Raw genomic sequence first — 15,502 nt, 5'->3', positions numbered from 1 at the left:
CCATCGTCAACCACAAAAACTCACTAGGTGACTTTGGACAATCACATCCTCTCAGCCCAACTTCTCAGCTTGTTGATGGGGAATAGAACAATAAGAGACCCATATAAATCACTGTGACCACACACTATTTATATAACAAAATAACTAAGTAAAACTATTTCACTATTATCCTTTTCTAAACTACATTCATTCTGTTTTAGACCTAGACCTCATATATCCACAATATCAATTAGTCCTATAATCCCTGGTGCCCTATACAATTACAAATGTTATCACTCAGCTATCTTTGATGCAATAAATTGAATAAACTTGTAAACAGATTCATATTTTCACTACTGCTAAATGAATGGATGAAGAATAATAAGATCTTCACAGGAAGTGAATAAAAACAAATTACAAACAGTAAAAAAGTAAATAGTTGGGAAGATATTTTTTAGGAATCTAATCAGTACTAATGAATATGCTATATTTTTTTTAAATGAAAGAATATTGTAACAGCACAATAATTTGAGAGTCATTCACACAACAAACCTGCAACTGACAATAATTCAGCTAGGAATTTATCATGTGGCCCCTACCTAAGTTACTAATAAGCCTGCGGTTTGTATGCTGATGTAGATATAGTGCTATTTCAACATATTTGTTCATATAATTTCTATGATGCTTTGAGGCTGATTTTTATCATGTTGGGATTAAATAAAAACTGCTAGATTAAATAGAGGAATTATCATAAATTATGAGGAAATGTTATATATTTTAATATTTTTATGCCACAGCCAAGTTCCTAAAATTAAGTTTGCAAAAAAGGTTCTGTTATTAAATATATCTTGATTACTCATGTTATACAGAGAAATAACATTGGCAGATGAGAAAACTATATTATGTTTTTATGGGAAGTTTACAAAGCTCTGTATTTGCAAAGATATTTACAATAAAATGATTGTACAATAAAATTCACCACTCTTTAGAAAGGAAGATAGGGTTCTCTTGATTTCTCTGGTGGGAAGGGTTGTGAGCCAGCTGGAGGATTGCTGGATGAGGAAGGAGAAGCATCTTCCCCTTTAAAATTTGTGCCGGCTTTAAGCCAGCTGGAGGGTTGCTTACTTTGCTTGTGAGCGTGGGTGGAAGTGATCTGTGCTACATTCTCTTTTTCCATTGATTTGTGAAATTTGTATAAATGTATTAAAAAAATATTGTATTAAAAATACATTTGTGTAAATGTATTGTATTTAAAAAAAGAACAGCCTTCATTTCTGGGTTGCACTTATTAATTTATCATTTCTTCAAGTATTTTCTAATGTTTGACATTTTTCTTATATCATTTGTCCGTACAAGCATGGTATTGCTTTTTTTGTAGCTATCCCATTTCTTTTGCTGCTGTTGTGAATCATATCATACTGAGAAAATTGAAACAATTCATTCCATTAAATTTTATTCACTAATTTATTCACTGATTCCCCCCCCCCAGGGCCTGGAATATTTGTAAAATATCCAATTGGCCCTCAGACTGAAATGTTTGGAGACTTCTGCCATAGAGCATAATGTAGGTCAGCTAATTTAGCAAGGTTGCTAAGAAAACTGTATGAGGGAGCACTGATCAGATTTGCCTGAGCCTGGATAGTTGAATTGAACTGATTCAAGGCACTTAACTCAATTTAGGCAATGAAATTACTCTGTCTAATAACTCAAATCTCACCATCTCAGGTTCCTATTCTCACAATTCAAGAATGCCTGAACTAAAAAGAAAATGGAGTGCACACATAAAGTTTGCCATAACAAACAATAAATTTGTATTTTGCTTTTGTATTCTGCATTTTCTTGAGATTTAAAGTTTATGTTTACTGTTATTGACTAGATTTTATACAGTGCGCTACAGAGAAAAGGACAAGAGTAAGAAGTGGATCCTGCAGCTTTGTCCATCTACAGAAACAGTGGTGGATAATTTGAAACCCAACACTATTTATGAATTTGGAGTGAAAGACAATATAGATGATGGGATCTGGAGTAAGAGTTTCATTCATAAAGTGGTCATTCCTGGTAAATAATTTGTAACAGTTTCAAACTTTTACTGTTTATTTATTTATTGGATTTTAAGCTGCCTGATTCCAAAGAGAATCTATGTTGGTAATGATTTTTAAAATTTAAAATTTAATTTAATTTAAAAGAGGAACATAACCATATAACATAACCACACATGAATAATACCCAGACTAGATAAACTATCCTCATAGTATCTGCCTGTCCAGTTCAATCTGGCAGGTTAGCATGCTCTAGGTTCTTTCAGTTAAGCAATGTCATACATTGGGATCCTGGAAGTGTGCCTTCTAGAGTGAGGTTACCCCAAGATGTGGATAGCCATCACCCTGCTGTTGTTAGAAGAGCTATGAAGAGCTGAATAAAATACTCTTGGATTCTTCACATGAACTATTAGTACCACTTTATAAAACCCTAGTAAGACCACACATGGAATACTGTAACCAATTTTGGTCACCATACTACAAAAAAGATGTTGAGATTTTAGAAAAAGTTCAGAGAAGAGCAACTAATAATCAAAAATAATCAAAGGCCTGGAGACTAAAACTTATGAAGAACAGCTGCAGGACCTGGGTTTGGCCAGTCTAAAGAAAAGAAAAAAAGGGGGGTGACATGATAGCAGTATTCCAGTATTTGAGGGGCTAACACAAAAAGGAGGGGGTCAAATTATTCTCCAAAGCACCAGAGGGCAGGACAAAAACAATGGTTGGAAACTAATGAAAGAAAGAAGCAACCTGGAATTAAGGAGAAACTTCCTAACAGTGAGGACAATTAACCAGTGCAACAGCTTGCCTTTAGAAATTGTGGGTGCTCCATCACTGGAGGTTTTTTAAAAGAAACTGGACAATCACTTTTCTGAGTTGATATAGGTTCTCCTGCTTGAGCAGGGGGCTGGACTAGAAGATCTCCAAGGTCCCTTCCAGCTCTATTCTATTCTCTTTTTTTCCTGTTCCAGTTGGGTTTCTGTCATCTTGCTATCTTTTATTCCTTATTTTTATTCCTTATATTTTACTACTGATTTTATCTTTTAAAAATGTTTTTACTAGTGAATTGCCCAGGAAGCATACAAATGATAAAGATAGATGATAGCTAGGTAATACATGCATATATGTACACATACATACTATTGGTGGAGGATGTACATTTTATGCCTAAGGAGATTCATATAAATGTGGATTTATATCACTTCAACAATGGCTAGCGATGCTGTAAATTACTGACATGGAAATCTCATGTATCATTCTCATCACATACAGTAAAAGCTATGATTAGTGGATCTCTTCTTTACATAAAATAAAATCCATATGAGAGTGGAATACAACCACCTCTCATTCTTTTACTCTGTTTCACTTTTCCCTATTGCTTTGAAGAGATTTTTACTCCAGGCAGTTGACTTGACCTTTATGAATTTACATTCTGAGAGATTCCATATTTTTACAGATTATTTTCATGCTAGCTTTTTTATTTGAATTTCATCTTTTGCAGTCAAATCTTTATATTCAATATTTTATGAGTTGGTTCCCCCCCCCACCAAATTTTAATATTCTAGTAAGGGAACAATAAAAGACAGTATCACTTTTTCTAATGTTGAAACTGTCACGTAACTATCCCATCAGGCCAGTAAGTCTTCATATCTTCAGAGGCATTTCTAATGACACAGGTGTTTGGAAACCAAATAAAATGAGAACAAGATATTCCACAAATGGAGATATGACACACCCAATTTATCTTTCTATTATGGAAGCAGTGAGGACAGCAGTGAGAATCATAATTAATAACCTCTTAAGTGCTTCTAGTATATTTTTATAGTGTCACTTTTCCCTCTACCTATGAAGGCAAAGATTCTGATGGCTGCTCTGCTTTTTAATTTTTTTTATTTGTAATATTATACAGCCAACTTAAGCACATGGACTTATAATAATCAATGCATCCACACATTCTCTAGGCAAAGCTAAGGTTCATAACAAGAGACTCTTATTTGTTTTTGGAGCAGAAATACCATTGTTGAATAACTTAAGGTAAGCAATATTTGGTGGCTTACATAATTACATTTTTGGAAGACAATATTTTTGGAAGTGAGGCAATTATGGGAGCGGTGAGTCTTCAGGTTGCACATTCCTGCCTTTAAATAAGAAAGCTGCAGAGAAATTTATTCCCTTGTACATAACATGATAATGGTACAGGTAGTCTTCGACTTTGTCCATTTTCAACCACAAATGAGCCCAATATTTCTGTTGCTAATCAAGACAGTTGTTATGTGAGCTTTGCCCCATTTTACAACCTTCTTGCCACAATTCTTGAGTGAGTCACTGCAATTATTAAGTTAGTAACACGGTTGTTATGCAAATCTGGCTTCCCCATTGACTTTGCTTGTCAGAAGGTTGCAAAAGGTGACCACATGACCCCAGGATACTGCAACTGTCATAAAGGTGAGTCAGATGTCAAGCATCTGAATGTAAATCACATGACCATGGGGATGCTGCAACAATTCTAAGTATGAAAAATGGTCACATTGCTTGTCAGAAGGTCGCAAAAGATGGTCACATGACCCCAGACACGGCACTCATCATAAATACATGCCAATTATCAAGCTTTTAATCATGCGGCTAAAGGGATGTTGCAACAGTTATAAGTGTGAAAAACAATCATAATTCACCTTTTCAGTGCCACTGTAACTTAGAATGGTCACTAAACAAATGGTTATAAGTCAAGGACTACCTGCTCTTAAATTTACCAAATGTATAAGCTGTTGCCAACAACATTTTAACTAGTCAGATTAAATATTGTTTATTTCTATGAAAGAATAAGTTACCTACAGTATTTAAGACAATGAAAGTGCTCTTTTCATTGCTTATGTATCTGTTTCTCTCTTTTCTTTTTTCATCCATTCTGTTCTATTTTTCCCCTATCCAGGATATATTTATAAACCCATCTACTTCTGGTCTTTCCTACAGCTCTTCAAGAAAACCGTGGCTAATAAAACAAAAGAAAGAAGAAATAAAGTGAAATTAGTGAAATACACAAAAGATTCATTAGTATAACTAAACCTACTATGCCAAATATGCCCATTCCTGTTTATATAAAATCTTGTTGCATCCCATGTTTTAGGATAATATAACACGTTTTTGAAAGGGCTGAGTATGAAAACTCTTAAATGTTTTAGTTTAGATGAACCCAGGCAATTGATTTTGAAAGCATGAGAGAGGGAGACATCCTTCTTGTTTCTTCAGTTAATAATAGCCTATTTCTGAGCATATATATGTATAGATGCTAGTTATGGCTTATAAAGTTGCATAAAACCTAAACCAAGGTTACTTGAATTTTTGGATTTTTTTCATATGGGCCTATTCAAGTTACAATCTTTGGGAATTCCTTTCCATTGTGCTAGTACCAGAAATATGTTCAGCAAGAAGATGAGAGAGGATCTTCATACAATGACTGAGCCTAGATTTTGAAACATTTTGCTATAGGATACAGGACAGCCAAACAATAGCGTGTTTATGCCAATAGCTTTTGGCAACTTGATATGCAATTCGTTTTATAAGATTATTATTACATTTTTTAATTTGTGTGTTTTTGATTATTTTACTTTTTGAATTAGTTACTATTTGTATATGCTTATAGCATTGTCTATAGAGAAATGATGGGCTATGAATGTAATAAAGAAGTAAAATAAGAGTACTTACTCATAAATATTACCCAGTTTAGTTAGGTATATCACTAACTTAACTGCAGAAATCAGCTGGAGTTTAAACAGGTTGAGGAACAGGGCAATACATTCATTACATTCATTACAATACATTCATTAAAATTATCATTAACTGTGACATAAACAATGGAAAGTTGTATGAGATCACATTACATTTGGAATTACAAAATTAATGTGTACATGTACCTTTATATGATTATTGGAGGGTTTAACATACATACATATATATTTATATCAGGTAAAAACAAAGAAAATGGACAGCTCCAGAACAACTACAAGTTCCCTAAAATCCATACACAGGTATGCAATGAAAATTATTTTTATCTTTATTATTTAGCATATTATCTATACAGGTAAATTGCCTGCCCATTGTGCTGAAAGTTGGGACAAATGTTAAATGAACTTCAAATGGTTGTTAAATGACCAGTCATATCTCAAGTACTACCTGTATGCCATATATCAAATATGAATCTGAATTTTTTTCCTTTTACATATAAAATTTAATAATATATACAAATACTGGTATTAAATCTTGTTCAGGGAATCTATAAATATAACTCATTTTTCACATCAAAACTATATTCTATCCAATTATAGATCAAGGTGAAGATAAATTGGATTTAATTGGCTTGTTTGTATTTTATATTGAATACATTTTTGATTATATGAATTATTCAAGAAGATTTTTAGAACTGAAACGTTCTAATTATTTTACCTTTGATATGTATAAGATTATGATATTTTCCTTCACTTATTTTTATTTTTCTGAGTATGGACTAGTTATCTATTTTAATTTATCAGTAAATTACTTTTTTAACATACTTATTTTAATTTTAATTTTTATCATAAGCTATACCATTACAATATTTTAATATGCAGACATGTAGGCAATTATTAATCTATAAGCATCACTTATAGACTTCAACATTTACTTTTAGATTATTATGTATTTAATGCTGTTGGAGACCATTGAAAATACCACCTTGGAAATGTCTGATCTTCAGTGTCCTGGTTCAAACACACCAACTCTATTTACAAGTGGTTCATTGACAAATAGTATTCCAGTTAATTACAAAAGTAACTATTGTACATTTTGGCTATGTAGGCATATATGCCTTGGAAAATGTAGTTTAGACTCTAACCCCAAGTCAAGCCATAGGAGACAAACAGAGCATAGATTCAGGGAAGTGGAGCATAGCCATGACAGAGAAGGATCCACTACACTCCGGGAATCAAATCCCAGAAAAATTAGTCAGCTGACCCAAGTCAAGGACCCACAAGTTAAGGAGCAGAACAGGAAGCTTGAACTCAGGAACACAGATCTGAGATTGGTGGGTTGTTTCGAACATATGATTTCCAGATAAGTGGAAATAGATATACAGCTCAGTTATGGTCATTGGCATCTTCTCAAGGAGACAAGTAGATCAGATCATAAAAGTTAATATGAAGCTATCCAAAATCTCCTAAATGGGAAATTCTAACTAAACTGATAAGAGAGTTCCATTTATTTAGATATCTTGAGGGCTACTATATGGATTTTCTTTTCTTTTCTTTTCTTTTCTTTTCTTTTCTTTTCTTTCTTTCTTTCTTTCTTTCTTTCTTTCTTTCTTTCTTTCTTTCTTTCTTTCTTTCTTTCGCTAGAGTTTAAGGAAATTTCCTGCCATGAGTCATCATCTTGTTAATATCAGAAGCTGAATTCCTTCACACTGGTTGTAATACAGTGATTCATTTAATTTATAATATCCTAGTTAATTTACAGGATAGTTAATTTACATGCTACTATATCCTAATTAATTTGTTTATTAAGAAAATTTATATGGCCATCCAACTTACTCTTGGTGACTTGAGGCAGCTTACAAAGATAATAGATAGAGCAAGACAGAAACCAATAAAGCCCCACCTCATATTGGCGATACACTTTGAATTTAAATATATTATATATGAATAGTCCAGATTTTCATCTCATGATGGGCTTGGCATATTTAGAGTTAGAACACTGGTGTCTGAAAATTGTATCTATGTTTAAATCTTTCTTCCCCTCCACCCCAAATATTTCATATGTAAGAGCAGAAGCTCTTTTTAATTGTTAGCAAGGGTGTAGCTTCTACTTGCAGAGAAAGGAGCAAGAATAAGCATGCTCCTTCATTCTCTCTTAGCTGTCATTCAGTTTTTCCTTTATGAAAGGTATCTGTTGATAGATAAGTTTTTATAATTGTGAAAGCTCTTTGTGCAGTTAAGAATTGTTAAGTACTATAGATTCAAGGTATTTTTCTACTGACAATCATGTTCTATGAAAAAAGGCAAGGCTATTCAAGATAGGATTCTTGGGTCCGGAGAATGAGACAGAATTAGCTTGTTTGTTCTTTTTCTCCTTTTAATGCATAGACTAGCAATATTACAAGAATAACTAAAGATAGATTTTAATTAGTCTGAATTGCAAAGTAGGTTGTAATGAGAAATTTTGGTTGGTTTACCTAATTACCTAATGAACTTTATACTGGGCTGGGCACTCACACCTGATGTTCCCAGTCCTAGCTCATCACCTACTTTATTCTATTAAAGTAGTTTTATGCAGTATCAGTATGTACATATTTTTGTTAAAAGTACATCAATTTCACATTTGACCAGTTTGAGTGCAAATTGAATGGACAGCATCTGTTTCTTTATTGTCAATTTTGTCAATAGGTTCAACTATAGATCTATCACTACCTTCACTTAATGACCAAATTTATACACAATGTCATATCAAAGATTGTTTTGTTTGGGGCTTAGCATAATATGACCACTCATTTCAAGCACTATACTGTACAATAGTTAACTTTTGTAGGCAAATGACATCTGGAAATTGCGGTTTGCTGAGATATACATTCTAGCTTGGCTAATATATTCCCCTGTCTGAATCCAGAATCTGACATTCCCAGCCTATTACTCATTTCAATATTCCATTAATGTTTGCTAAGTGTTTGCAGATCAAGTGAGGAAAAAAATACACGTAGTCCTCGACTTACAAAGGTCACTTTCTGTAGCAACCATATGAAGTTATGACAGACACACACCCCAAAGTTATTTACAACTCGGTTTCAAGTTACAGCTTCTATAGCACTCCCACAGTTCTTGTGATCAACCACAGAGACACTGCAGCACAATCCCTCACCTATTTTTCCCTCCCATCTTGCCCCATTGGGTCCTACAGGCACTTTGCCTTCTTTGCCACCCCACTGGGTTCCACACATTCCTCCCCACTTCAGTCACCAATTGCTTAGTTAACTTCTCCAGACCTCAGATAGGGAAGAACAGGCTTCTCAAATGGTCACATGGCACAATCCCACAAGCGGCCATCTGCTTGCGGGATTTTGCCATGTGGTCCAGCAAAGGAGCATCCTGTTCTCCTTTCCAACTTCCTGAGGTCTGGAGATCTTCAGAAGATAAGTGACTGATTATGAAGAAGTAGCTGGATACCCAAATGGCTGTGTGGATCCAAGGGTAGGAAGCAAAACATGGGATATCCAGGGGGTGGAGGGGACCTTGGGAGGTCTGAAGCAGGTGGGCTGATGCTGCACTAGGCCTCCCAGTTTTCACCCACTGTTGAGGCACTCTTGCTCCACTCAAAAACCTGTTCATTCATTTAATTATTAGGGAGAGTAGGGATGAGAGGGGATAGTTTAGTGAAACAGTTCATAGATAATCAATCAGTTTGATCAAGCCATTATTATTTTACTTAAATGTAACATTGATTCGGGTTTGTACATGGCTTGTTCAATAAATAACTAAAATGATCTTCCCTTATTGTATGCAAATGATATAAATTGTGAGAATTGTACGAGTACTTATTAAAAGGATTGCAATGAGAATGTTGACTTTTTAAAAAAATGAATTAATTTAGTTTTTATTAATTAGTTTCATCTTCCATTGCATTTTTCTCAAAATATATTGTTTGTTCCTGACATATAATGAAAAAATGAATTTTAAAGGCTATATCTTTACTTGTGATGGATTTTTATTTTGGGTATAAAATATCTTGGCAATTAGGTTAGGTTAGTCCTTAAGGATCCATAGATTTTTTTGTTCATACAATACCGATTTAATAATGCAGGCCAAAAAAAATAAAATTTGGATGTTGTGGGAATGGTTCCAAAAAATCATTCATTTATTAGACTAAAATAGGAGTTGTTATTTAACTATGAAGTATACATTGAAAGTTTTGTTTCAGGGGCCTCTTTAAAGGGTGATAACAAATTCCAAACTGCACACCTGGGGCACAGCTCCATCCAAAATATAATTTAGCCATTGAAGAAAAAAAAGAGGTTTTTCTCAACCTTGGCAAATGTGTGGACTTCAATTCCCAAAATTCCCCAGAGAACACCGCTCTGGATTATCAGCACTGGACAAAAAACAATGGAAAAATATTTTTTTCTGTTATAGGATTGTGAGGGGAATAGATGTGGAATTTCTTTTCAAATGAACATTCTGACCAAGGCCTTTAAGAATCTTTAAAGTTTGGCAACAACTGTTTCAATGCTTAGATTACAATATCTTTGCACCATTTTTATTCTCCGGTGCCCTTCAGCAGCTGGAATGGATATTAATGACATGTTTAAAACACTTCATAAAACATTTACTATGAAATAAACAAAATATTTTAATTAAACTGTGATCTGATGCACTTGCTGTGCATATGAAAGTTACATGCACTATTGAGAAAAACAAATTTTAGAAGGAAAGAACAATATTTGTATCTTTAAAAATATATATAATGATATTTCATGTATCCATTATTTTTTTTAACTTTTCTTCAGTTTATACCAGATTCAAAAACTCTTGTTCCAGTTAAAGTAATCAAACAAGGTATTGTGGGATTTTGTGTGCTTATATTTATAGAATGGAAAGAATGTGCATGAAAAAAAGAGTGTTGCTTGTATGCAATTGAAGCAAAAATACATATGCTTAACTTAAGTATGCTGGACATATTCTAAAATACCAACTCTTTCAGCAAATTCAGTTGTTTCAGACAATTCCCCTTAGAGTGAGAAAAATCTTGCATTTGTCATGTTATATAGCAGAGTTTGTCATCCTTGCAGAAAATTAAACAAAATCTGGATTGAGTTCATCGTCTCCCCCCCCCAGTGGTTTGGCAACAAAGCAAGAATCCCTTTTTATGTAGCCTTAAAAAGAAGAATGAATCAAGAAAGGTTATACAGAATAACTATCACAAGCTTTTTGCAAATAAAACTGTATTGATATCAATATATTTACTTTAATTATTCACAAGGTGCTGTGCTCTTTATCAAGTAGGTTATTAAAAACATTCTAGACACATTTTACGAGTGGTATAATTTGGTATGTTTCTTTCCCAAACAACTCCTTCCCCCCAGCTTTCCACTTAGCAAAAATGGTATACAGAAATACAACATTTTTAAATTTAATTTTATTTTATTTATTTAATTTAAAATATTTATATAGCCACACATATATTTAACAATTAGATAGGTCAAAAGCTTTTTGAAAGCTTGGAAAGTGAGATGATGAGCTGGTGAGATCTACTCCAATTTTGTATATGGTCATTATATCAGGAACCCATACATCTGATATTAATGGTGAATATTTTATAAGTATGCTCAAATTTAACTAGAAACAACACATACCATATTGTTACATACATAAAGTATCAGGATCCTTTAGGAATAGAAATCTATCCCATTGATTCACTCTGGCCCCATCTCATTTGTCTTTTAATGAGCTGGCATCCTTATACATTCCTTTAGCCTGCCAATATATTTCCTTGATGCAATTTTCCTATTCATTATATTTGATGATAGAAGCTGTGTTGAAAAAGGTTGATTTTAAGGGTTGCATACCAATTTAAAGAAATAATCCATAATTACTCCACAACCAAGTTATTAATTCCCCTTTCACATAGGTGTTTCTCAAATATAGTTTCCCCCTTCATTTTTAGAAATTTCATTTGCAACATAAGCTAACAGGTACATTTTGTATTATCTCCAAGCTCTTCAAACATACTTTGGACCTGGTGTAAATCTGCCAAATCTTTTTCATTAAAATCACCTTGATTTTTTTTTAGTGCCCTATCTGCAGTTTCCAAAGTTTCCTTGACTGGTAGTTTTTCACCTTCAAATCCACATTTTCATTATATAATGTTACATAATACTAAATAATGTGTTTCATAATTTCATAAATAACAAATATAATGTCAGTGAAAATACGATTCCTGGGTATATCATGTCATAAAATAAATCAATCACGACCACCAGGAAAGTCCAAACTGGAAAATTTTTAATAAATACCGAGCTTTCATCGGGAACTTTCGACATCGTCAGGGTTTAAAGTTAGACAATGGGAACAACTTATATAGAATTAACCATATATATGTATATGTATATGTATAACTTAATCAAAAACATTGTAGCTTATAAGAACCATTCAGAATCTTTCATATCAACCATAGTGTGTCAGGTTTATAACATTAGAACAAATATATAGATTTTTAACAGATTCATTCTTATTATTTCCATAGTTCTTCAAAATATTACACATCGGACACAGTCTGAAATTCTACAGAGGCCTCCTTTATCAGGACCAATATTAGGTAATTAAGATGGTCATTATTTTTATAGGCTTACTTTCACAACTTATTTTTGGGAGGCTCTAAATGGATTTAATAGCTAACCCAGTTCTTATTAGCTTGTATTGCATTTGATCATGGAACTGTATAAAAAAGAAATTAAAAATAGATTGTTAGGGTTTTCAGTAATTGGTAGTGCCAACTTTGCTGGTAATAATAATGCTTTATTTTATTAGCATTATCACAATTTGAATGATATCAAAAATTTGTTTTGGGATTCTGCTATATCCAGAAAATAGGTAAAGGGATTTTAAAAAGCTGATGTATTGTAACTTCATAAAGCCTCTCTGGGGTGGTAAAGAATGTCTATTATTGGCAGTTATTGAAAAATAAATACATCATTTTCTATACTTATAAGTTGAAGCTATAATCCTTTTCCTGCCTCTATTCCTCCAGCTGACTCTTCCTACTGCTGATACTAATCTTTACAGAACTGGAAACGTAGAAACTTTTCTAAATAATTAACTGATTCATTTATTCGTATGTGTAGTGCACCTTATTATTCCTGATTTCAATGCAACAAAAGAGAAACCTCCATCTTCCTCAAGGTTCGATATATTTGAAAAACCAAAACAAATTCTAGGTAAGTAGAAAATCTTAGATGAATAGAATTTTTCTCTCAGGTACATAAGAGTGGCATATGTTTAACCATGCCCGTGATACAAAATGGCAAACAAGCTGTTCGATGTATACCACTCAGCTACCAAAAGGCCACCTTACTTACCTGGTTAACTAACCACAATTTATGCTGACCTAAGGCAGAAGACAGACATTGGACCCATCACTTTCTTCCATTCATAGGAAGAAAGTAATGGCAAACCACTTCTGAAAAACTTGGCAAAAATATTGCTGGGACTTGTACAGGCAGTCTTTGAGACATTGGCTAGAAGAAGAAAAAAGGATAAAGATAAAACTCTAAATATACAGCAGCTAGATCTATGCCCAAATAGCCTCATTACTCTGTATTGTAGAATTATATTATGACAATAAGGGAGAAGACTAACTTCTTCTATGACTCCAGAATTAATTAACCTCCAGACAGTACAAATTGCTATTTAATGAGGTCTTTAAAAGTAAGTCTTTGTAGATAAAGTTCAACTGAGAGCAGTTTACGATTGTTTCTGATGTTCCAAGTCTTATTTGCTGCTAATGACTTTTTCCATTTAAGAATCCCATGAACTGAATGTTTCTGATTATTACCTGTAAAAGTTCCAAAGTCTATTTGCTCAATTTTTCTATGTGATAAATGTGCTGAAATAAATTGCTTAGGTCATGATGTGCTTCAGAAACTAATTCAATTGTTTCCCTATCATTATATTTAGGGAATCAGTGTAGACTTTAAAAAAAACTAAACTAAACTAAGACTCATAAATGGGAATGTACATAAAGTTTTGATATGGTTTTGTGTTATAGTTTATTTTGCCTACAATGTTTGTCTCAAATTACTATAATTTTGTTTAGATATATTATTTATTTGATGTTTAGTTCATTTACTATGGATACTGTTATCCTGGGCAAACTCAGCAAAATGTAGCAAAATAAAGCGTGTGGTCTACATGGAGGGAAGTGTGTAGTGGAATGCCCAAGGGCTATGTTCTGGGCCAAGTGCTCTTCAACATCTTCATCAACGATTTGGACGAGGGGATAGATGGGGAAATCATCAAATTTTCAGACAACACCAAGCTGGCAGGAATAGCCAACACTCCAGAAGACAGGCTTAGGATACAGGAGGATCTGGACAGACTTGGACACTGGGCGCTATCTAACAAAATGAAATTCAATGGTGAAAAAAGTAAGGTTCTACATTTAGGCAAGAAAAACCAAATGTACAGTTATAGTATAGGGGGTACCTTGCTCAACAGTAGTAACTGTGAGAGGGACCTTGGAGTCCTAAGGGACAATCACTTAAATATGAGCCAGCAGTGTGCTGCAGCTGCCAAAAAGGCCAACACAGTGCTGGGCTGCATTAACAGAGGGATAGAATCAAGATCACGTGAAGTATTAATACCACTTTACAATGCTGTGGTAAGGCCACACTTGGAATACTGCATCCAGTTTTGATCACCACGATGTAAAAAAGATGTTGAGACTCTACAAAGAGTACAGAGAAGAGCAACAAAGATGATTAGGGGACTGGAGGCTAAAGCATATAAGGAAAGGCTGCTGGAATTGGGTATGTCTAGTGTAATGAAGAGAAGGACAAGGGGGGATATGATAGCAGTGTTCCAATATCTCAGGGGCTGCCATAAAGAAGAGGGAGTCAAGCTATTTTCCAAGGCACCTGAAGGCAGAACAAGAAGCAACGGATGGAAACTAATCAAGGAAAGAAGCAATCTAGAACTAAGGAGAAACTTCCTGACAGTTAGAACAATTAATCAGTGGAACAACCTGCCTCCAGAAGTGATAAATGCTCCAACACTGGAAGTTTTTAAGAATAGACTGGACAGCCATTTGTCTGAAATGGTATAGGGTTTCCTGCCTGAGCAGGGGGTTGGACTAGATGACCTCCAAGGTGCCTTCAAACTTTATTATTATTATTATGGATCATCGCACAGTCAGCCAGATGTTCAGACTGGATTTGGCATTTTGTCTACCTATCGAGTCCTTACCCAGGACCTGGGATAGGCAGATGTGGATGTTTGAGGGTATTACAGATATCGTCGCAGGATGGAAGCAGTTCCTAATAAGGCCGCCTTTTGCAATTGACTAATAGCAAATTTGTCAATGCCAATGGTGTTCAAGTAGTGCTCCAGTTGTTTTGGGATTGCACCCAAAGAGCCTATGACTATTGGTACTACCCTTGCTTGCTTTTGCCACAGTCTTTCTATTTCTATTTGTAGGTCTTTGTATTTTGTTATCTTCTCCAGTTCTTTCTCTTCTATTCTGCTATCTCCAGGCACTGCCAAGTCCACTATCCAGACTTTTTTGTCTTTCTTATCGACAATTGTTAAGTCTGGGGTTATGTTGCAGGTGCTTGTCTGTTTGAATTCTGAAGTCCCAGAGCAGTTTAATTTTATCATTTTCTATGACTTTCTCTATTTTCTGATCCCACCAGTTTTTGCTTACAGGCAAATGATATTTTTTGCAGATCTTCCAATGCACCATTGTTGCTACTTTGT

At 34.1% G+C, this 15,502-nt stretch overlaps 1 protein-coding gene across 50 annotated transcripts in view; it reads left to right on the top strand.

The window, feature by feature from the left end:
• LOC120298547 (ABI family member 3 binding protein) overlaps positions 1–15,502 on the top strand; it is a 147,284-nt gene that overhangs the window by 34,479 nt on the left and 97,303 nt on the right. For all 50 annotated transcript variants that reach the window (XM_039322372.1, XM_039322344.1, XM_039322373.1 and 47 more), the window contains exons 5-9: positions 1,856–2,037; positions 5,982–6,043; positions 10,540–10,588; positions 12,276–12,347; positions 12,874–12,966. In XM_039322372.1, coding sequence (XP_039178306.1) covers positions 1,856–2,037; positions 5,982–6,043; positions 10,540–10,588; positions 12,276–12,347; positions 12,874–12,966 — 458 coding nt within the window. The remainder of the gene's footprint in view (positions 1–1,855; positions 2,038–5,981; positions 6,044–10,539; positions 10,589–12,275; positions 12,348–12,873; positions 12,967–15,502) is intronic.

The sequence above is a fragment of the Crotalus tigris genome, unplaced genomic scaffold (genome assembly GCF_016545835.1).
Source record: "Crotalus tigris isolate CLP2741 ecotype Arizona unplaced genomic scaffold, ASM1654583v1 scf7180000024115.3125172, whole genome shotgun sequence".
Lineage (NCBI taxonomy): Eukaryota > Metazoa > Chordata > Lepidosauria > Squamata > Viperidae > Crotalus > Crotalus tigris.
This window is presented reverse-complemented; position numbering and strand designations above follow the sequence as displayed.